General features: G+C 34.5%; 2 protein-coding genes across 2 annotated transcripts; one reads left to right on the top strand and one right to left on the bottom strand.

Annotated features, from left to right (window-relative positions):
• Positions 1-1,915: 1,915 nt before the first annotated feature.
• On the bottom strand, positions 1,916-14,743 carry LOC113773134 (protein NRT1/ PTR FAMILY 3.1-like). The gene is made up of 4 exons (XM_027317682.1): positions 14,542-14,743; positions 12,519-12,736; positions 10,118-10,677; positions 1,916-3,004 (listed from the first exon to the last, which is right to left on the bottom strand). Exons 1-4 carry the CDS (start codon positions 14,654-14,656, stop codon positions 2,068-2,070), a joined length of 1,830 nt encoding a protein of 609 aa, XP_027173483.1. The 5' UTR covers positions 14,657-14,743; the 3' UTR covers positions 1,916-2,067.
• A 1,105-nt stretch (positions 14,744-15,848) lies between these two features.
• Positions 15,849-16,424, top strand: LOC113774012 (cytochrome P450 81D1-like). Its single transcript, XM_027318591.1, has one exon. It carries the CDS (start codon positions 15,849-15,851, stop codon positions 16,422-16,424), a length of 576 nt encoding a protein of 191 aa, XP_027174392.1.
• Positions 16,425-25,489: the final 9,065 nt, after the last annotated feature.

The raw sequence follows: 25,489 nt of genomic DNA, 5'->3' as shown, positions 1-25,489 counted from the left end.
TCTAGAATATAATTTTTACACCATGAAAAGACTTGGACTAGCATTGTTAGGCATATTTAAGGAAAAAGTACCCAAAAGTTATAGTACACTGTTTCAGTTTGCAATACGTGATCTTTCTCATCAATTCTGCTCCTCATCAATATCACTAGGCTAATTATTGATTTCTCATTTTGTTTTTCATCACATCCTCTACAGCAACAACGATTTGCCATGAAGTTCCTTGGTTTCAATTTCTTTGCTCGGAAACGACAAGTTGAAATACCTCCTCAAGTCGAGCAAGAGGAGTTGATGTTCATGGTATATTCTACTACAATTTCCTTTTCATCAAAAGTTAAATTTAGATAATTAATTTCTCAATGCTTAATCTCTCACTCATTTAATTGGTTTCTGTATTTCATTTTACTTTCTTCAGAATTGTGTTATAAAAATGAATAGGCTTCAAAAGGGGTGGCAAAAGGCAAGAATACAAATAATTGATTGTATCCAAGGTATTGTTAAAATTTCACTTTGTTGTTCCCTCTTTATTCATTTTCTTTTTTCCTCTATTGTTTCATCACTTCGCATACGTCGCTGTCTCTGATTTAGTTGTAAGTAGAATAGTCTTGGTCACAGAAAATTAAGGGATTTTCCCTTCAACACCTGTGTGTATTGATGTTTTGCTATATGATTAAAAAGAAATAGGTATAATACAGTTGTGTTGTGTGTGATTCAATTCAGTTATTGTATACGCTGAAAATTTTTATTTGCAATCACATTAATCGTTATAATGCTGTAATGAATACATGTGAAATATTTATTTATATGCGTCACTTTTTTCACGAATATAATAATACACCAACTCTATACCAAATAAGATAATAAATACAACAACTAGAGTGAATCACACGGAATCACTGCCCCTAGTCCAAACAAAAAGTATTGCTATTATTGCTAACAAAAAAAATGTCGAATTTGTTTCGCATATTACTGAAGTGTCCTTGTAATTCACAAGTCTTGCATTTTAGAGTGGCTGAGAAAAGTGCTTTAGTTTTTCTTAATTAATTATCCAGAATTTTCAGTGGTTAGTTTTGAGCCTTCAACGCATATAATTTATATTCCAGAAATTATGGACTGACTGAATCTAAATGCTTAATTTGTTTGGCTAAATCTTGGCATGGATTCATTTCTCTTCTCTACACCATCAGTTCGCAATTATAAAGGGGAACAAGACGGAACAATGATACTATCAGGAATGTGTCATCCCACGGAGCTCTTAAGGACGATTTGGAATTGCAAAAAGAAAGCCGAGCTGTGTTGGTTTGAATATGGAAATTGCTCCAGCTATTTGTACGGGCCAAGCGGCGGAGTTCCTTGCCCACCACCACCAAATCCACCCTCAAACATACCTGCCGCAAGTGCTAGTTATCAAGCAGGAAGAGGTACTGGAATTGCTACCCGAAGTGCTAATGATCAAGCAGCAAGGAGTGGAAATGCTACCCGAGATGGCAACAAAATCCACTACTAAGTAGTGGTGGAGGCATTAGTTGTTATGTGGTTTAAGGTTGAAGGGCAGGCTGAGATTTACTTTTTGAAGGGATTACGTTACAATAAGTAGTGTTTTTTCGAGCAACTGATGATATTTGACAGGAACGTTATAGAACTTGATTACGTTTTTTGCCTAGTTATCTATATTGGAATGTGGAAAAGCTTGGCTCCGAGGATATGATTTAAACCTTAATGAGGGCAATTTGCTCTTTACATTTTTGTCAAGACTGTCACATACTGATTAAGAATCTTATGAGCCGTTCATTTAAAATTTCAGAATCAGTATCACTATATGCATCACAAATTTGAGAACATCAAAGGTTTAACAAAAAAGTAAGTTGGAGAGCAAGATCTTGGAGTTGGCAGTGGAAAGTAACTGAGAACTTGGCACTGAGAATCTAATTATAGTGCCCCAGCAGAGCACAATAAAAGGAACAAATTCATGTTTCCCCCACCATATATATTTCAACTTTCAATCCAGTGAACTGTAGGAAGCAGTCATAAAAAGGTGCAAGCACATCATCAACTAATATACAGGCAATTCTAACATGTTCCAATTCTTTCTTGTTCTGTTTCTGCCTTTACTCTAGAATCGACAGGCAAAATTCTCTCCTTTGCTAACTCCAAATCCATTACATCCCTGCTTTCAGTAGCCAAATCCAATGGTTTATATGTATAAAACCAAGCACATATTAGATAATAAATCACATTCACTACTTGTATTCCAGTTATCAGCCAGTAGTAATTCTCCAATCTTCCGCGATTGAGATTCCTATCAGGCAGCCAATTTCTTTCTTTACCACTGTATTTATGAACCGAAGTGACTAAGATTGTGCCAAAGTAATCCCCCAATGACATTGAAATCGAAGAAAGCGCAACCGCAATACTTTTCATGCTCTCCGGGGATTGATCGTAGAGAAATTCCAGTAGTCCAACAGACATGAAAACTTCACCAATTCCATGGAGGCAAAACTGTGGAGCTAACCAAAAGACACTTATGGGAATGACAGCAGTAGGCTTGTCCAGGAGATTATGGTTTGTAGCTACCTGTTTTCGCTTGATTTCCACGAGGGCTGATACAATAGTGGCAAGAATGTTAACTACAAACCCTATACCTATTCTTTGTAGGTATGTGATGCCTGTTGGATTGCCAGTGATTCGTCGAGCAAAAGGGACAAAAAGGCGCTCGTAAATTGCAAGACCAATGACCAAAGTGCTGACACTGAAGATGGCTAAGCTTGCTGGAGGAATCGCAAAGGAAGGGGATAGGTGGCGATCCATGGTACGAGCCTGTTGGATGGTGAAGCTGTGCTGATTTGAATATGAAGTGATTAGTAAAATTGCTGCTGCCCAAATGGGCAAAATTCTTATCATGGATTTCAGCTCTTCAACTCTATGGACAGTGGATAATCTCCATAGGTTTGGTTGGTTTGACTCATCTATGTCCCTATCAGTCACTATGGCAGCTTGATCCAGCCACCTTCAAAATCAGCGTAGCATATCAAAATCAATGAGTGACACATAAAAAATCAACGGATACTTTAAAAGAACCATAAAATGTCATGAAAATATCATGTCAAACAATATAGGGGGAATTGTAAATTGGATATTGGGGATCCAATGAGTCTTATATAAATGTGTTGACAAGGGTTATAGGAAATGTATGTTGGATCCTTAATCCAACATTGGACTTATATGTGAATAATTATGTATTGCAAACTGTCAATTAAGGTTAAACCCAATTAAAGTGATCAAATATAGTTTGGGTTTAATGTATCTAATAGGATGTGGGCCCTTTTATGTGTAGAAACTTATGGGCTCCTATTTCAATGATGGGCTGAAATAGGGCTCCAAAGGTAACAGGAATGTTACCTATAAATAGGGTTATGGTCCCCAGGTCACAGGTATCGTTTTAGTTGTCGTATTTCCTAATACCACAAAATACCCCTTCCCTGACATCCCATCGTCAGGAAAGATACCAGAGAGAAACTAAAGGCCTCTCTCAAAGGATCGGTGAATACCTGTTGACCTGGAAGGCCACCCCAAATCTCTAGGGATTCAAGTATCAAGTTTATCAATATGGATTCAGGTACGCTTCCGCTATTTTACAGTTAATGTATTTCTTAATAATCGCCATATAGATCTTGGGTTCAAAGGTGATGGTTTTCACCAGTGGTTAGATTTAGATAACCACCCTAACAAGTGGTATCAGAGCCCATATGGTTGATTATTAGGAAATAATTTGGATTTAGTTATTTACAGTAAATTTGTACGGCTGATTTAGTGATTTGCAAGCCTTGGTTGCTGATGGTTGATAATTGGATCCCTTTTATAATTGCCGACGGCTGATTGAGAACCCACGCATGCTTTTGGTTTTTCGGCCTCTGATTCATTAAAAAAAAAAAAAAAGGGAATCCGTGGGTTCTGCTCCCATGTTGGATGAGTCTTCATACGGTTTTTATGTTCATGAATGCTTGCGTAATCAATAGGCATGAACTGCTAGTCTGATGCAATTTATGTGCTTGTGTCTTCGGTCAAATTCATGGTCAGAACTGTGATGCTTTTGGCCTTCGGTCAAATTCTTCCAACAATCTCAATGCTTTTGAGACATAAGTCTTCATACGATTGTTTGAAATTGTTTACTTAAAACATGAATCAAGTGATGATGTAAGCTAATTTGTCTTCTGGCCACGGGAAGTCCTTTGTCCTTTCCTCCACCATTATGGACAAGTTAGTTTTTATTTCATGTTAACAATTTTTAGTTCACAGTTGTTGTCCCCTACTTTGACTTTTGAGTTTTGAAGATTATATTAACAATTCATGCCTGATTCTTGGCTAATGGGATAAGTATTGTTCGGACTTATTCTGAGCAAATTTGTTGAAATATATATATGTGGCTATATTTGGACTTTGGTTGTTATTTTTGTTTTGTTTGGCTTGATTCCTTGTTTAAGAATAGATTTCCATATATATGTATGTTAAGGAAATTAGGGTTTTCTTCAATTTAAGTAAACCCTAATAAAGTTAAATAGGACATTTAAGCCCTATAAAATCCATATGTATGGCCCATTAAATGTGTAATTTTTATAAAGTACTTATGGATTTCAAGAAAAATTTTGGGCTTGGATGTTAATTTTGGGTCAAATTATGGATATGGACCTTTGGTCGAATAAGTCATGATTTAATTTAATTAATTTGACCATGTTTGACCACGTTTTGACCAAAGTTGACCAAAGTTGACTTTGATCAAAATTTTTGTTTTATTTGGATAATTTTAAATTTGAATATTGGTATGATTATATATATTTTGGAATAAATTAATTGAAATAATATGCCACCAAAGTGACCTCTATTATGGAAATTAATTTATTTTAAAATATAATTAGTTGGGTACTAGTAATTTTATGAATATTGATCGGCCCAAAGGAAGGTCAATATTTAATGAAATTACATGTGTACTTGTGGTAATAAATGCGTGATAATTATTTGAATTTTACATGTGATTTATAAATTGGCCCAAAGGAAAATTTATTTTCGACATGTTATTATTATCAGCATTTATTACTGCACCAAGATATCACTCACTAGTTAATATTTTTGTCCAAAGACGAAATATTAATGGAATATCGGTATCTTGAGATGGGACTACCATTATTTAAATTTATTATTGTTTTGATTTATGTGAGCTTGTTTTAATTATGTTATGTTTTCTGTTCAGTTGCGAATGATCTTACGAATATTACTTCCAATATCAATAATATTCCTATGCTGAATGGCACAAATTTCAAGTCCTGGAAAGAAAATCTCTTGATAGTACTTGGAGTAATGGATCTCGACCTTGCGTTAAGGAATGATTCACCCCCACCTCTTACAGATCAGAGTACCTCTGATGAAAAGAGAAATAATGAGAGGTGGGAGAGATCAAATCGCTTGTGTCTGATGATCATTAAAAAGGCCGTTCCAGAAGCATTCAGGGGAACAATGTCAGAAACGACTGTAACCGCTAAAGAGTTCCTTCAGGACATTGAAAAAAGGTTTGTCAAGAACGAAAAGGCTGAAGTTAGTACGCTCTTGACACGCCTTGTTTCAATGAAATATAGTAATTTGGTTTGTTCTGAGGTTAATTTAACTTCGGTACCTAGACACACATGGTGGTTAGATTCTGGTGCAACAACTCACATCAGTGTGTCTATGCAGGGTTGCCTGAATTGCCGAAAGCCTAATGATAGTGAAAGATATATCTACGTGGGCGATGGCAAAACAGTTCAAGTTGAGGCAATTGGAGTTTTTAGATTATTGTTAAAGACCGGATTTTATTTGGATCTCAATGAGACATTTGTTGTACCGTCTTTTAGACGGAATTTAATTTCTATTTCTGCTTTGGACAAATTTGGTTATTTTTGTTCATTTGGAAATGGAAAATTTGAATTGTTTCATGATTCAAAATTGGTTGGTTCTGGTTCTTTAATGCACTACGATAATCTATATTTAATTGACACAATTACCTCATTTAATGAATCTCTGCATTTGAGTACTAGAGGAGTTAAAAGAAAATTAGCCAATGAGAATTCAGCTGCATTATGGCACAAGAGATTGGGACATATCTCCAAACGGAGAATGGAAAGGCTTGTGTCAAATGAAATTCTCGGTCCCTTGAATTTTACAGATTTTGATGATTGCATTAACTGTATAAAAGGGAAACAAACCAATCAAAGGAGATTTGAAGCCAATAGGTCCTCAGACGTCTTAGAACTTATACATACAGATATTTGTGGACCATTTCCTACATCTGCATGGAATGGTCAACAATATTTTATAACGTTCATAGACGATTTTTCAAGATATGGCTACATATATCTCATTTCTGAAAAGTCACAGTCACTGGACGTGTTCAAAAATTTTAAAGCTGAAGTTGAGAATCAACTCAACAAAAGAATTAAAAGCGTCAGATCTGACCGTGGTGGTGAGTACTATGGTAGATATGACGGTTCAGGTGAACAACGTCCAGGACCATTTGCTAAATACCTAGAGGAATGCGGTATCGTTCCACAGTACACTATGCCGGGTTCACCCACTATGAATGGTGTAGCTGAAAGACGAAATAGAACGCTTAAAGACATGGTAAGGAGTATGATATGTCATTCCACCTTACCAGAGTCACTCTGGGGAGAAGCACTTAAGACTGCAGCATATATTCTTAACAGAGTTCCAACTAAAGCAACTATCAAAACCCCTTATGAGCTTTGGACAGGGAAAAAGCCCAGTTTAAAGCATCTGCATGTTTGGGGGTGTCCAGCTGAGGCAAGGCCTTACAGGCCAAATGAAAAGAAACTGGATTCAAGAACGATTAGTTGTTATTTTATTGGATATTCTGAAAGATCCAGAGGTTACAAGTTTTATGATCCCACAGCCAAATCAATTTTTGAGACAGGAAATGCCCGGTTCTTTGAGGATGTCGAGTTTGGGGGAGAACATACAGTAAGGGACATTGTCTTTAAAGAGGAATATATTAATATTCCCACAGGTGTCATTACTCTTGCTCAGGACCCTATTCCTGAATTTGATCATGATACAACAAATCAAGACAATGTCGAAGAGCAAACTGTTATAGAAGAACAAACTCTTCCTCTTCAAGAACCAGTGCCATTAAGAAGATCCACTAGAGAAAGGAGAAGTGCAGTGCCAGATGATTACATTGTTTTTCTCCAAGAACATGAGGATGACTCTGGATTGATGGAAGATGATCCAATCAACTTCCGTCAAGCCATGGAAAGTTCAAATTCTCAAAAGTGGATCGATGCCATGAATGAGGAGATTAAATCCATGAAGGACAATGATGTTTGGGATCTTGTCCCATTGCCAGAAGGTGCGAAACCCATTGGTTGTAAATGGATATTTAAAATCAAAAGGGATTCGAAAGGCAATGTGGAAAGATTCAAAGCTCGTCTTGTCGCTAAGGGATTTACACAAAAAGAAGGTATCGACTATAAAGAAACCTTCTCTCCAGTCTCTTCAAAGGACTCCTTTAGAGTTATTATGGCATTAGTGGCACATTTTGATCTTGAGTTACATCAGATGGATGTAAAGACAGCGTTTCTCAATGGTAACATTGATGAGACGATTTATATGGTGCAACCAGAAAACTTTGTATCAGGAGATCCAAAGAATATGGTTTGCAAACTTAAAAAATCCATCTATGGGCTCAAACAAGCGTCTCGACAATGGTATTTCAAATTTCATCAGGTGATCATCTCATTTGGTTTTGAGATGAATTTAGTGGATGATTGTATATACCATAAGTTCTGTGGGAGCAAATATATTTTTCTGGTATTGTATGTTGATGACATTTTGCTTGCCAGCAACGATATTGGTCTATTGCATGAAACCAAGAAATTTCTAACTAAGAATTTTGAGATGAAAGATCTTGGTGATGCATCTTTTGTGTTAGGCATACAGATACACCGTGATCGCTCTCGGGGTATTTTAGGACTATCACAAAAGGGCTATATCGAAAAGGTCCTTAAAAGGTATGGCATGCAAAATTGTAAACCAGGTGACACCCCTGTGGCTAAAGGAGACAAATTTAGTCTTGAGCAGTGTCCCAAGAATGCTTTTGAGGAAAGAGAGATGCAAAAGATTCCTTATGCCTCAGCAGTAGGGAGTCTAATGTATGCTCAAGTATGTACGCGTCCGGATATTGCATACATTACTGGAATGTTGGGTAGATATTTGAGTAATCCTGGATTAGATCATTGGAAAGCAACCAAACGGGTCTTACGGTATCTACAGAAAACAAAAGACTACATGCTCACGTATCGGAAGTCAGATGAGTTGGAGATCATTGGGTATACTGATTCCGATTATGCTGGATGCAAAGATACTATGAAGTCAACGTCAGGCTATGTCTACTTGTTGGCTGGAGGTGCCATATCCTGGAAGAGTGCTAAACAGTCCCTCATAGCATCTTCCACTATGGCTGCAGAGTTTATAGCTTGTTATGAGGCATCCAATCAGGGAATTTGGCTGCGAAATTTCGTCACAGGATTACGTGTAGTGGATGGCATTGAAAGACCACTCAAATTATTCTGTGACAATAAGTCAGCAGTCTTATATTCCAATAACAATAGGAGCTCGACCAAATCTAAACATATAGATATCAAGTTCCTGACTGTTAAAGAAAGAGTGCAGAATGGACAGTTATCAATAGAGCACATCGGGACAAACTCCATGGTTGCGGATCCGCTTACTAAGGGATTGCCACCCAAAATGTTTCATGAGCATACTGCTCATATGGGTGTCGTGTTAAATGATGTATAGTTTTTGTGGGAGTTTGTTATTTTAAATGCTCTTATGATATTTTTCAGTTATTAAGGATTTAAGGATATTTTATGCATAAATAAAGTTTGGATTTATTTGCACTCTAATTTTGGTATGGTTTGATCTCATAAAATTTAAGGTGGACCAGTTGGAAATAGGCATGTTTTGGTCACATTACATGAAATTTTCATGCTACACATCCACATCATAATTCATGTCATTCAATTGCATTGATATATGTGACCATTGATGGGTCGAGTTACGAAATTGTAACAAAGGCCGCTTTGATCCTATATTGGTGTAATTGATGGACCGAATTGGTTGCAGATACATTGTGATAATGACAGTAAAGTTGAGCTCATACGGTTAATTGCAAAATATAATTATAAGGTTACACATATAGTCCAAGTGGGAGATTGTTGGATCCTTAATCCAACATTGGACTTATATGTGAATAATTATGTATTGCAAACTGTCAATTAAGGTTAAACCCAATTAAAGTGATCAAATATAGTTTGGGTTTAATGTATCTAATAGGATGTGGGCCCTTTTATGTGTAGAAACTTATGGGCTCCTATTTCAATGATGGGCTGAAATAGGGCTCCAAAGGTAACAGGAATGTTACCTATAAATAGGGTTATGGTCCCCAGGTCACAGGTATCGTTTTAGTTGTCGTATTTCCTAATACCACAAAATACCCCTTCCCTGACATCCCATCGTCAGGAAAGATACCAGAGAGAAACTAAAGGCCTCTCTCAAAGGATCGGTGAATACCTGTTGACCTGGAAGGCCACCCCAAATCTCTAGGGATTCAAGTATCAAGTTTATCAATATGGATTCAGGTACGCTTCCGCTATTTTACAGTTAATGTATTTCTTAATAATCGCCATATAGATCTTGGGTTCAAAGGTGATGGTTTTCACCAGTGGTTAGATTTAGATAACCACCCTAACAATGTAGACAGTCGTTTTCCACTCTACGCACGTCTTACATAATTATTGTACACTAAAAAATTAGAGAAAAAAAATGAGTGTTTAATTTTTACTGATGTAGGGTAAGATTCGAAAGTAAATAGCACAATTTGACTTTTTGGAAAAATGACAATGATATTGGACACTCAAATCAACAAAAATAACAAGGCTAGTGGAATGGAGGTAGTATTATTTACAATTTTCTGAACTTTATGATGTGCGCCAATGCTGATTAAAGCAATAAAAGTTTCGGCTTAAGTAGGAAAAACAACTTACTATAATGATTCATATAAAGTAGACATTACCTTAGATGATTTGTGTGTAGAAGCATGCCACTGGACGAAATTCCAGCATCAAGAACCTTGTTCTTATACAAAAGACTTGAGTCAGCTGGTGCTACAACATTTCTCTTCTTGAATGCTGCAACGATCACCTGTGTCAATCTAACCAATGGACTTCCTCCTGGTTTTACTTTCCTATAAAGAGGGGATCCCCCAATGAAGGCCATAGTTGATAAACCTAGAGCAATGGTAGGAATTCCAAGACCCCAGCCCCAATCAACACTGTCTTGGACATACACAACCACAGTTAAAGCAAGAATAGTTGCAACTCCCATGCATATATAATACCAGTTGAAGAGATTCCATTTTCGAGCTTCGACTTTCGATTTGGTCATGTCGAATTGGTCAGCAGCAAAGGTAACAACACAAGGCCTAACGCCACCGGTTCCTATGGCTTGTAGAAGAAGAGATATGTAGAGGATCCACAGCTGTAGGCTTGAGGCTTCATTGCAGTTTTGTTGTGTTGGACATGGTGGAGGATGTAGTGATGGTACGAAAGCAAAAACTGTAATGGTCACCATTCCCTGTTAAAAAATTCATACCAGTTTTACTACCATCATTTAGTATGTACTGAAATTGGACATTGTGATTGAAATCAACAGAAAAAGTTACCTTTTTTAACTTTTGCTCTGACTTTCTAAAAGAGCTTTGAAATACATATACTTTTATTTTTCAATACAAGTGGTGTAGGTTTTTTAGTTACCTATTACATTATTATTAACATGTAGTCCTATCCTATTGTGACTTTCTAATGCAAAATGCAGCTGAAAGCAAAATTTGGATCAAATTGCTATGTATTGAATATGTTTCGGACTAAAATGAACTATTTTAAATGTGGAGGACTAATAAAGTATAAGCTATGAGCATTTTTTCCGGAAAATGTTTGTGATGTTACCAATTTATAGAGGTGTAAAAATATTCAGTTACATTATTGTTTGCTTAAATGCAAGCTATTTTATTTTGTCGAACAGTTTTTTATGCCTATGTTCACTATATATTTTTTAAAAAAAATTTACTTAGGCGTATGTCCAATATTGTTCTACAATCAACGTATAATTTGATTGTTATTCAGCACATGTACCAGAAATTGATAAATTACCATGCAGATTAAAAAATTCTTCTAATGAGGTATTATGTTGTGTAAACTCAACTAAGGTGGTTCTAGGTCCTATATAGAGTAATAATCGATCCAAGCACCACAGAGAAAAATTACTGTGTTTGGATAGGAGATTATTTAAAATATTATTTGAAATAATTATTATAATATTATTTATGATATGACGTATGTGAGATAAAATGATATTTGAAAAGTTAAAAAAAAGTTGATTTAAAAAAATACTTATAATGCAAACGAATAATTTTTTGTTAATGATAGCAATCCAAATGTAATAATTGACAGTGATTTGGGCATGCAAATTTACAAATTTTATGTAGTCTCCATTGATTTGTTAAAAAATACATACACATGCTTATTATGATAATTTAGCAGCAATTGTTTATAAAAGTACATTTCTTGAAGGCTTGTTTTCCACTGAAGTAATTTTTTTTGTTAAAGTTTATTACTTTCATCATTTGAAAGCTATGCTGGCGAGGTATAACAAGCTTAGCCGAGGTCAAGCACCAGACTAGCTCACTTGTAAAATAGGAAGTGACTGGGACTTAATTTTCCGGGATTACTCCGATACTTAAGTCTGTAATGGTCGGGAGTTATATTGGGTAAGTTGATGTGCACATCTCTCAAGTGAGCAATGAGTTGGTACTTATAATGGTGGAGTTAGGAAGCAAAATGATGAGGTTTATCCGTAGCTTGACCTCGTAGGATAAGGTATGATGGTGGTGTCAGAAGTAGGGTTGAATTATAGGTTGATTGGTTGTCTTATCTTATTCTACAAGGTTGCGCTACGGATAGATCTCATCATTCTACTCCCTAACTCCATTAGTAGAAGTATCAACTCATTGCTCACTTGAAAGGTATACACTTCATCTCACCCAATATAACTCCCAACCACTACTGTCTTAAGCATCGAAGTGATCCAAGGGAATTTAGCCCCGGTCACTCCCTACTTTGCAGGTGAACTCTTTTAGTGTTTGACCTCGACTCGGCTCGTTAGACTTCACCTGCACAAAAGCCATCATTAGGTTCTTTGAACTTTTCTACATATAAATCTATATTTTTTTGCTACCTGTAACGTGAATATTATTATTGTGAGGTGCAGCATATAAATCGACAAAAACTCGCTATAATTATGTGCTTCACTGATAAATAATCCTGCCTCATATATTTGAATATTTAAATCTAATTATTTACTTAAGAAGGGAGGAGGGGGGGGGGGGAATTGATAGAGCAAAAGTTATAGAAAAGGACCAGTGTATAGATGATGGATCCAAAAATTATTGTCCAGAATCGGCCAGCAAAAGAGTCAGCAATTAGAGCACCAATCAGAGGAGTGAAGTTGGCCGTTCCATTGAAGTTGGTGAGGATGTTGGAGGCCTTCACCAGTGGCAAGTTTAGCACTTTGGTCAAATATATTATCATGTTTGCATGGAAGCCAGTGGATGCAAACTTGTCACATGCTTCGTTTGCTGTCAAATCAAAAATAAAACAAAAAAAAAAAAGGCAATGGTTTTCATTTTGTTCTATAGTTAAAACAAAAAAAAAACAAAAAAAAAAAACAATAGTTTTCATTTTGTTCTATAGTCAATATGCTCTTGCTCAAAACACCAAAATCCAAAGCCACCAGCTAATAATCAAATGTTACGTTGGTCCTACAACAGTATGTAACTAATTTGGGATTATTCTTTTTCTTAACATGAATAGCTGAATACAAGTCACTTATAATTATGAAATTAATGCCTAGGGATTACAGCCAATAACGATTAAGTTTTAGAATGAACATTGACCTATACTTGGAATAAACTCACATTTCTTGAAAGTAGTCAGGACCTCAATCTCAGTTATTTTACACTAGGCCAAGGAACTATTGGCTTGTCATTATTCTTTTCGATCTAAATCTGGCTTAATGTTATATTTTTCCTTAATACTTGTTATGGCAGAATGGCTATCTCCAGCTAATCTGGAGTAATATTACGTACAGTTCAGAAAATGTGTGACTGTATCAAGAGGGGCATCAGGAACTGCAGGAAAAATAAAAATAAAAATTGTGTACAAGTATTCAACCTCTCAATGCTCCACGCAAAAGAAGCATTTAGGTATGCCTAACGTAATGGAAACAAAATGGATCAAAGCCATCAACACAAATTACCAAAATTTCATTTGCGAAGAAGAGCTACAAATGGTTTAGGTAGAAGAATTAGCATGTATGCTACTACTTTAGTACAAGATGAGGAATATCTAAGTCCTCAGTGTCGAATGATACAATTGTAAAGCTCTGCATGGGCCGTTGCTCAAGTTGTATAGTTTGCTTTGATTTCAATACAAGTTCTAACGCTTCCGTAAAAAAAAAAATGAAGAAGAGCTACAAATATTTCTTGGTCTATTGTAAGAAATGAATTAAAAAATAAGGCGGAAGACAATATAAACTTCAAAACCTGATATCCTTGTAATAACAGTTTGAAGTACCATTTGTTATACAATTCAATCGATAACGACAGCTCCCTAACTAATTGCAATTATTTCAAGCTAAAACGACCTGCGTGATTACTTTTTTGTCTTTACGTATTTGTCTATTATTTATTCCCACCACAATTTTCACCATTTTTGAAACTGGCAATTTTATGCTTGTGTTGTTTTAACAGCTGAATCCAAACTTCTGTTCAAGAACTCAGCATCTTAAGTGCAGCTTCACGGGTGGTCTAAAATATTGCCAGTTTATGGGTGTGGAACATGTTCTCCTCTATGTTTTTCCTCTTCTTTGGAGGGAGGCGGTGTAGAATAAGGAAGTAACACGAAAAATCAGCAGTCAGCATTACTGAAATTTTTTTGGGGGGAGGTGTGTGTGGGGGGCGGTTTGGGTTCCACAATTTGAGCAAAAATCAGCTTGAAACGAAATTTAAAGTACTTGTAAATAAGAATCATTTTGCGAAGATGAAACAAAGCTTTTTTTTTCTTGTGGAAAGAGGGATAAAGTGGAGGTTCGACCATGAACACTACCATTTTTGGCATCAAAAGTGAGGTTACTTATTGTATAAGTACCATTTTAGACTTGAATATCAAAATTTGTGTTTAGGAATCATTATTTATTTTATGATTTTTCAGTTAAGTGGCAGTTGGGATACCAAGCTAACCAACTTATAAGACATTTATCATCATAACCTATTAGTTTAAAGATACAATTCACATTTAATTAAAGATAACAAAATTCAAGAATTAAGACAATGGTCTTTAACCAAAAAATGGAAATGAACTGACTCCATGAAAAAGGACTCACCAAGGATAATTGGCAAAGTTTTGATTCCACCAAGTTGCCTCTTTTTTGTTTTGGACTCTCCATGCTCTTCTCCACTTTCACTCATCTTTTTCTCTAACTCCATCTTGTTCTCCATATCCAACTTGACAGTTGAGCAGAATACTGAAATTAGAATGCTACTTTAGAAGAACTGAAACTATATATGTAGGCAGGTGATAACTGAAATTTGATTTTAGTGCCATGTGAGCCTAGGACGTTTACATTGGAGTATTAGTTTAATTTTTATGTCAAAGTTGATAAAGATTGCTTTCTTATCTACGCAAAGGGATTTGTGGAGCTTTCAATTTCTAATATTCTCTAAATTGGCTTCTTTTATTTGGAAACATAGGTACGTCCAACCCACTTGCTAATATTCCAGTGGAATCTTTAGAAGAAAATTTATGAAAATGACGACACAACCACTTTAGAAGTGCGTGAAAATGATATGATACTTACTGACCATTTTCTAATTTTGCAAGAAAATAAAAACTTATCCATAGTTTAAATCGTAAGGATCATATGTTTTTTCTTCATTCACATTATCATATGTATTATTCTTAGGGTCTGTTCACGTGTTCTATAGGCATTTATTAAAGGGAAAATTGTAATTTTAGTCCCCAATCTATAGTGCATGTGCGAAATTATCCCCAATCTATTTCGAAAATCAATTTTGGTCCCCAATCTATTCAATTTTGTGCTAAAGTGGACAATTGACGAAATCTCTTCAATTTCAATCGGAACTAAGTCACGTGAGATCACATGCCGGCACCTAAAACCCCTTTTTCAATTTTTTAATTTCTAAATCACGTTTTTTAATATTTTCAACTTTATTAAACAAAGACATGCAAAGGTTAATCTCACAATCTAAATTACTCCTCTTGTTGGCCGCTGCCTTCAAACCCCCAAAACCCACAGCACAAGTAAGAAGCTCAGCTTGGCCTCCAAGTCTAAGTCTCGTTCCTGCCTCCATTAGTAATGGAGATAATCTGCAATCAACGCCAGAGACGGACCTAGTTCAACTCTCCTGCACAAACAACAGGAGCAGCAGTAGCAGTACTACTTCATAAGCAAGCAAGCAAGCAGCTGAGAGAGAAGAGCAGATGATAATAATTGGAAATCAATGGGATTATACGGACCAAATGATCAAAGGGATTATACTGGTAAGTATATTCTTTCCCTATTAGTCATTCTTCACCGTTGAACTGGAATGAGCATTCAATTGAACCACTAGTATATTATTGGTAGGTCATGCTTACAGCTAGAACCGACACTTCATCGGTGACTATAGAATGAGCCTTGTCTCTTTTGCTCAACCACCCGAGATGCTAGAGAAAGCTCGAGCTAAATTCGATGCTCAAGTAGGGACTAATCGATTGGTCGACGAACATGATCTATCCAATCTTCCTTATCTTCATAACATTATTTTAGAAACACTTCAGTTGTACCCAGCAGCACCAATGCTAGTGCCACATGAGTCGTCCGATGACTATAAAATTGGGGGATACAATATTCTGCGAGACACAATTTTGCTAGTTAATGCATGGACAGTTCACAGGGACCCAAACGTATGGGATAATCCAACAAGCTTCAAGCCAGAGAGATTCAAAGGCTTGCAGGTTCAGCCATCAAAGCTGATTCCATTTGGGATGGGAAGGAGATCTTGCCCTGGTTCTGGCCTAGCACAGCGGGTGGTGGGTTTGGTCTTGGGATCTCTAATTCAGAGTTTTGATTGGAAAAGAATTGGCGAGGAGGAAATTGATCTGGCTGAAGGAATAGGAGTGCCCATGCCAAAAGCTAAGCCACTAGAAAAAGCGTGTTTTAGAAATAAAAAAATTGAAAAAGGGGTTTTAGGTGCTCGCACGTGATCTCACGTGACTTAGTTCCGATTGAAATTGAAGAGATTCCGTCAATTGTCCACTTTAGCGTAAAATTGAATAGATTGGGGATCAAAATTGATTTTCGAAATAGATTGGGGATAATTCCGCGCATACACTATAGATTGGGGACCAAAATTACAATTCTCCCTTTATTAAAATATATTTCAACTGTCATATTTTTGAAAATGTAAATACAAGGATAAGATTAAATAGAGAAAGTATATAAATACAAGGAAAGATAACAATTGTTAGTATATATATATATCTAGGACACCCGTTGGAAAAACACTTATTGGATATGTCTAACATTCGTTAAGATATATTTCAAGTATCATATTTTTCAAAATGTAAGATTAATTAGAAAAAATAAATAAATACAATGAATGGTAGGTAAGATTAAATAGAGAAAGTATATAAATACAAGAAAAAGTAATAATTATTAATATGTATATATAGGGTACCTGTTAGGAAAACCCTTATACTTATTGTCTTTTTTATTTTGTGCTATATTATTTTACTATAATGGGAACAGTATGACGTGTCAAAAAGGTTGTGTTGGAGCACGTAGTAGTCGCATTAAAATCAAAACCTTGAAATGCTATAAATAATTTTTCTCCAAAACGGTTGATTCGCCCCTTTATGTTGCAGACTGAAAACCTTCATTTGAATAAAATTTTCCATATTTGGGAAATTGCAATCTTTATGTACACTCACACAGCACTGGATGAGTTTCACAACAATTGTCGTAGACAATGTGATTGCGTCGTTGATATTAAAACTTGGACAAATTTCAAAAACTGAGTTGATCAGTCTGACGAATGAACGGTACCTCTTATAGTATCCACAATTACAATGGAATCTTTACATTGTCTCATGCAAGTCATCCTAATGATAATTCCCAAAAAAAAAATAATAATAGAAAGTATTGCCAATGATTATTGAAAACCCATCGCGCATGGCGCAAACATAAGCACGGGGAGGGTGAGGAACGACTCCCTATTCAGCATGAATGGTCTTAAAGGTCCATCAGTATCCACAAGTTGATATGTGGACAAGTGGACCTACTCATATAACTCAAACATCACTTGGTTTTTTACTCCGTTCCAAAAATATATCTACTTTTCTTAAATAAAAAAATTAAGTTATAAGACATTGTTCTTCTCTAAATACTTTATATACTTAAATGAACTAAGGACCCATTTGGGTCACGGTAGCTTATTTAAAGGAACTTCATATAAAAAATTTTTAAATAAAAGTACTTGTTCAGTGTTTAAGTGCTTTTAATAATATTGTTGGACACATAATTCAATAAGTGCTTATTGTATTAAATAATACATAATTTAAAATTTTTTAAATATATTTATCTCTTTGTTTAGTTCATAATAGGATAAAATGATTAAATTCAATGTTTTATTTTTTAAAACATAAAAGCTACTCTAATTGCACCAAATTTGATCTTTTGCTAAAAGTGTTTTTAACTTCAAAAACTCTGCTCCTAATTTTGTGGGATAATATTTACCAAATGGTTCAAAAGTACTTTTAGCATCTAAAAGTGTTTTTTAATCAAAAGCACCACAATTGCAAATGAGGCCTAACTCTACTTTGCACCTCTAAACTTGTATTACTTTCTCACTTTGTATTTCAAATTTTAAATTTTAAACTTGTATTACTTTCTCACTCTTAAGTTTGTCCTATTTAAATAAAATCATTGACAATGCTAGCAAAATTAATGAGACAAAAATGGTGCAAATTAATGATAATGATCATTTTGTTCTAACTGCAATCTCTTGGCTCTTTTTTATTACTTTTAGTACATTGCCATTGTTTTGTATGATCTCAATGAGCGCTGTCATTAATTGGACTTAAATAGTACACCTTGAGAGTTTAAAGTGTAAAATGACCAAAATTGACAGTTTAGGGTTCAAAGAGTCTAATATTAAAATTTACAGTGCAAGGTGAAAAAGTAGTATAACTTTATGAGTGCGTGTCCTACTTCAAATTTAAGTTTAGTTTGGGTGGGTTAAAATAAAGGTGGATTGCTATTGGATCACAATTAAGTATGCCAATAGGTCGGATCTTACTCCGATCTAACACAGACCCAATATACTTGGATAGGATTTGAATTTAATTTCTCAAATTCAAACCCTACCTAAACCCATGTATATATAATTAAATTACACACACACACACACATATATATATATGTATGTATATGTATATATGTATATACATATATATATTTACGTATTTATGCATGCATCCATGCATATATGTATATATATTAGTAAATTTATAAAACAATCAAATATTTTATGGTCATTGGATCGAATATAGTAAGATTTTATGATTGTTTTCTTTTTCAAACTAATCCTAGTTGTTATTGTAATTGGTACAAACCTTTTTTGGGAAAAAGAGAAAAAATAAAGGCAAATAAATGAAACATTGGACGTGGATATAGTTGAAACTTTGAAAATAAATAGAAGCAGTCGATAATAGTTCTTTTTAGGAGTTCATAATATTGCATTCAACTTCTTGAATATTAATTTCATTATTTCAAAATAAACATTGGATGGCATTTATGTTATACTTGAACTCTATATTTTTTAATATTTTTTTACTTTAGTATGTTTAAAAAAATATAATGAATACCCATTGGATACCCAGATCCATAAGGGTTTTGGTCTAGACATCATTTTTCAGATTCAGAAGGGTCTAAATCTGGTTTGGGTCTAATTAAATCTAATGGATTTGGATGTAGATCAAAGGGATTCAACCCAAAACCTACTCATTTACATGCCTAATCGTAATGTAGTTCCTTTGCGGGGTTGGAGGTTTTTTTTTTTTTTTTTTTTTTTTTTTTTTGGTAGGGGTTGGAGCATGTGAACACACACACAAGAGGGCACAATTTTGAGCAGTGTAGTAATTAGTAATTATCCACCGACACATGCGGGTAGAGGCCTCTCGCATGGATTGAGAGGATAGAATGCACATAAGGTTCCACTCAATTGCCCAACCCACAACTACAAGTGTTGTCGTTCATATCAATTACATATTGGACACCACTAGGACGTTTCAGTTGATAAGAATGACCTCAACTAGGAGAAACTAAATGCTCATGAATGACTTCGCTAATTCTAGGACAACTACTAAATGACTTGGTGATATCATTCACAAGCATGTCACTTTTGGTATGTTGTGAAAAGTATGCATTACACCGATGCCTGACGAGATTTTTACTTCAGACCAAATTTTAAAAATCTAGATACCTAAAAAATCGAGATTTTTACTTCACACCAAATTTTAAAAATCTAGATACCTAACTTTTTACAAGTATATAGATCATTGATCGAGCATAGGGAATATTAGGTATCGATCCTATAAAAAAAGATTGTCAAAATTCGATAATTTTCAAACTCCTTTATTATTTAGACGACCACAAGTTAAAGCAAGTAAATCTAAACTACAATCATGAAATTAAATGAAGTAAAAATGATATTAAAAAGCTCTTAGAATTATGAAATTTCTTACTATTCTTACAAGTAATTTACCAATTAATTGAATTGTTATTATCTTGGCAACGCATGGCATAATTTTCTAATATATGTGAAATTAACGACACTTATAGCTAAATCATATTTACTCTCATGGTTATGAAATTAACTACAAGTTTATTTCTTCTATGAAATTACATGGAATAATGCCACCAAAGCCACAAAAGTGCTACATACCTTGCTCAAAGTCATATGATCAAATAGCCAAGTAAACATCACAAATAAAATATAGAAAATTCATAACTCTAAGCATAACTTTAGCAACAAACATTGAACATAAAATCCAAACTTTTATAATAACTAAACAATAGAATCCAATACAAAAAGACAGAGTTTGGAAAGAAATGTAACCCTTGTTAGAAGAGTTCATCTCCTTTTTCATCTTGCCTAACTAATAAATAAGAAAGGATAAACTAACTGACCTAAACTATGCCACACTATCTAAAGTATAAGAACAACATCTTGAAGTGAAGAATTTTCTTCACACCTCCAAACTTAGCTCCCAAATGAAGCAACAAGCCTCTATTTACAGAGAAAATTCTCTACAAACTTCCAAAACTTCATTTCTCCAAGACACCAAAAAGTCTTCATCTCCAATGTGAAAGCTTGACAAAGAATTTCCAAAAAGTCCATAAAAGTTGCTAAAAGTTGATTCCAATTGATGAAAGTTGTTAAACATTGAAAAAGTGACTGTCTTGAGCTTTGAACCTTGCCATCAAGTTGATCCTTTCAGCTCAAAAGTGAAATGAAGAAAGATGCATCAACATGGATCAAGTTGTGCAAGTTGCATAGAAGCTCTTTGGATGAGAAACCGGACCTTGAAACTGCACCTTGGACAAGAACTAGCTTGGAGAACTGGTTTCTTCTTCGGCAAGAAATTTCAATCAACTTCAAAAACCATTCTACCTCTATACTGCTACTCAAACCATTTCTGGTCATAAATGGTTTCTTCCTTTGTATTTTAATCCATGGAAACAGCCAAATCAACATTTGTATTAAGCATGAAAGTTGTAACTCCTTGAATTAACTTTCCAATGATATGAGAATTAGGTCAGTTGGAGGTGTGAATATTGAGATATGATCAAAATATTGACACTGGTTGGATGAGCATTGCAGCAGAAGCTGGCTTTAGTAATTTAGATATTTGGATATGAAATCATGAGAACTAGATTTTGATGCCTTCATAAGAATTGTATAAAATTGTCCTACATTCAAAATGAATCAAGCATCATCTCAATTTGATCTTTGTAACTCATATTATGGCTAAATTACTGAAATGTGTCATGTCCTCCAATTCTTTTTCCTTCTTATTTCTTCATTATATCATCATTTGCACATCATGTCAACTTCAAATTAACTTCAAATCATCAAGTTTTATACAAATACTCCATCTGTAACTTCATTTGATATTTGAAACATTAAAACCTACAAAAACATGAAGTTTTCTTCACTTAGCACCATAGAAATGCAAATTTCTTACAAAATGTAAGTTTTGATTATAAACCTAATTATTTAACCCTAAAATGATTAAAAACACACTAAAACACACAAGAGTACACAATATTGATAAGTGCGGGGTATACATATATCAATTAGCTCATCCACAATCAAAGTTTACATTTACAAAATCCTAGATACCACACACACGATTGTTCGCAAGTATACGAGTCGTTTATTGAGTATAGGGGTATTAGGTGTCGATTCCACAGGGAAGATTTTCAATTACCGGTGTTTTTTTAACTCCTTTATTATTTAAATTATCACAAGTGCAAGAAATTAAATCTACACTATAAAAGTAGCAAAAATATAATAGAAACCTCCTAGAGGTATGAAATTCCTTACTATTCTTGCAAGTAAAGTTACCAATTAAGTGAATGCTATTTTCCTGACTAGTTATTGTGTAATTTCCTAATGTATGTGAAACCTACTCTCGTAGTAAATCAACTATACTTGTAGCTAAAACATACTTACTCTCGTGGTTATAAAATTATAAATTAACTACAAGCTCATTTTTTCTATGAAATTACATGAAACAAGTCACTAAAGCCACAAAGGTGCTCCTCTACTCTCGTGAATGAACTTCCCAAATTTATCACTTCCTTGAATCAGTGTTAAACTCCAATTAATACCTTTAGATAATCACAACTAATGACCGGTTAATCATAATTAGAAAAGCAAAAGTGATAAATAACTTGCTCAAAATAATATCATCAAATAACCAAATAAACATCACTAACAAGATATAGCGAGTTCATCCATAACTCTAAGCATAAACTTTAACTAAACATGAAAAACAAGATCCAAACTTGTATTAGAGTTAAACATGAAGTTAAATACAAAAGAGAAAGTGAAAGAAGAGAAATCAACCTTGTCACATGAGCTCTAACTCTCTATCTTTGCTCTTCAAATCTTCATCCAAGTCTAGCTACAAATACAAGAAGAAAATTCTACACTAACTATATTATATTACTCTAACTAATGAACTAAGAAAAACTAGTGAAAGTCTATATTTTTGTGGAGTTTCTCTAGCCTTCCAAAGTTATGAAAATGGCCTTCAAAGACTGCTCTTTATAGAGAGATTCAAGCTCAAGGTGAGTTGTTTATTGGTTGGCAAAATTGGCTTTTGAACTCACAAAGAGTTATTCTCCAAGTTTCCACACTCTTCTTAGTCAGATATAGCCGAAATTATGAGTTCTAGATGAGCTGGAAAGGTTGTGTGAACAAAGAACAAGTTGTAGAGCAAGTTGCAGCAAAAAAACTAGCATACGTGACTTGAAAACGCGACCTTAGGTCGCGTATTGCCTACCCATGGATTCCTTTTGCAGGTTTGCACTTTCTGGGCAAAATTCATCCTTGCTCTATTTTTTGTCCAACTTCAACTGATATTTTCTCAATGTTAGAGGCCAAACTAGCCCTTGTGTAAAACATGAAAGTTGTAACCCTTTAAGTTATCTTTCCAATTCATCAAGAATCATCCAATTTAGATACAAACGACCAAAATACCCTCAACTGGTCAGAACTCTACTTCAACTTTCGACAATAGAGTTGCACTTCTGTATTTTGACTTTTTGACAAGGAAAACCACTGAATTAGACTTTGATATCTTCATACCAAATGTAGACCTATCTCTTAGATTCAAAATGGTATAAGAATCACCTCAATCAGATATGTGTAGCTCAAGATATAGTCGAAATGCCACAAGGTATCAAAGCTGTAAAACTTTTCTTCTTTTGTTCTTGATTGCATTTCCTCTCTTGCACTTCATATTCTCTTTTTATCACTTCAAACCATCATCAATCATCCCATTATCTTCTCAATTCATGTCATTTGATGGTTGAATCCTTAAACCTACAAAAACATGAAGTTTTCACCATTAAAATCCATAGAAATGCAATTTTTCACACTTAAACCACAAATACATATTTTCACTAGAATCCTAATTAATTAAGTTAAAACACACCAAAACTAACTAATAAAACACACTAAAAACACGTAAAATATACGCTTATCAAATATAATTACTTATCAATGCCTAACTTGTTTGGCTTTAGTTACCCAATTATGACCGTTTTCCTCGTACTCCTCAGCTCCTGTAATGCATCAGTTTATTTTTAATGATTAAACTAAAGCCTATTATCAGCATCTACCAAGGTATTGTGGTTATGAGCGTCCTCCAAAGCATGGTGTTTATTGTTTTGTCAGGGCACTCCTCATACTTCACAAATCATCTTTGAGAAGTTCTAAGAATCACTTCCATTGCTTTGTAGCCTCTCCCTCCACAACAACATAGGCAGTTGGCATAAAGCCATTTGTCACATGATCACTTCCTACAGTTGAACTGTCCATGATAGGTGTTAGGTTTTTGGGACAGAAATGCAGCGGAAATTAAAATTTTTTCCAAAAATCCACTCAAGGATCACCCTAGATTTTGCGTATAGTTCAAGAAGAGAGGGAAAAACGGATTACCTTAATCTGTGTGACGTTCCTCTATCGAATTGGAGAAGACGAACAGCCTTGAGCGGTCCAGATGTCCTGCCTCTACCGAAATGCACGCGAGAGTGATATCTGGATCGTCTCTACGATATATGTGTGAAAGTGATGAAAGTTGCCAGCCTTTCTTTTCACTTTTCCTTGTCTATATTTTTCTCTCTATGTATGTCTTACACACCTTTTTCCTCTACTCTCTATGTATGCTAAAACCCTATTTCTCTCTTGAGAGAGTCATAGGTTTTCCATTATTCTAATAGAGATAGGATTCGCAGAAAGAAAAAGGAAGAGATAGGTTTCTTATCCCATAACAAACTCTATCCTTCAGCTATCTGCTAGATACGAGATAACTATTTTCTCCTATATATTCAAATAGGTCTGGAATTTATTTTCTTTTGTAATTAAATCCAGAAAGTATCTTATACTTTATTTTCAAGTCTTCACTTAGACACATAATTTTAATCCAAAATCAAAACTCTAATGTGTGTGATCCAATAGGCTCCAAATACATTGGCAATAATTATGACTTATAATTCCCAAAAGGAATTAGATAAAATAAACAACTTTATTTTATCATTAATTATAATAATTAATTAATTCATAATTATAAATCATGAGCGGTGTCTAGCAACACATCATGACCACCCAAGTACTCGGAATTAGTCAAGGAAATTTTGACCTAACCTTTCCATGAGAAGTTACCATGTAATTATTATCCTTTCACCATCGATATCCAATTAGTCAAGGAATAAGGAATAAGTGCCAATTCCTTAATGGCTAATTAAATTTACTAGTTTCCAAAATTAACCCTAGATTAGGTTAACTTGAAAATATCTTTCAATTAACCTAATGCAGTCGACCTTTTAAGGTTAATTTCTTACTAGTGGCCACCCGGATATCAACTCCTACTATCGGAGTGGTGAATCCTATCTTGATCACTCATTACCTTTCCGTGCTTCACACTACACCCAATCTCTGTTCTATAAGTCACTCTTAATGAGTAACAAGCAATAGAGTAAAAATATAGTGATTCACACTCAAGATACTATGGTGATCTCAAGTCATAGAATCATTTACATAACTTACCACAAGCGATACAACCATTGGCACTAGATAGATATCCTAATGGGATCTCTAAGCGGATCATTCCAATATATTTGTACTTTTCAAATCATTTACACATTAACCTAGGTATCTATATACCATGGTTGATGAGAATAACCACTACTTACATTGAATAGAGACTAATTGTGTACTAGTCTTTTCGTACTAATGATGTTCTATCTCATTAGTACTATGACGAGGGAAATTTAAGAATATTACTATAAATGTGATTGATGTCTCATAGTTATTAATACTTGTGACCACTATCATATTAGTAAATATTCTAAGGACTTTATCAGTTATATCTAGTATTTAACAGATAAAGAAGAAGTTATTAAAATATAAAACATAATAAGGAATGTATTAAACAAAAAATCATTGTTTTAGAGCATACATTCCAACAATCTCCCA

Source organism: Coffea eugenioides, chromosome 6 (assembly GCF_003713205.1).
Source record: "Coffea eugenioides isolate CCC68of chromosome 6, Ceug_1.0, whole genome shotgun sequence".
NCBI lineage: Eukaryota > Viridiplantae > Streptophyta > Magnoliopsida > Gentianales > Rubiaceae > Coffea > Coffea eugenioides.
This window is presented reverse-complemented; position numbering and strand designations above follow the sequence as displayed.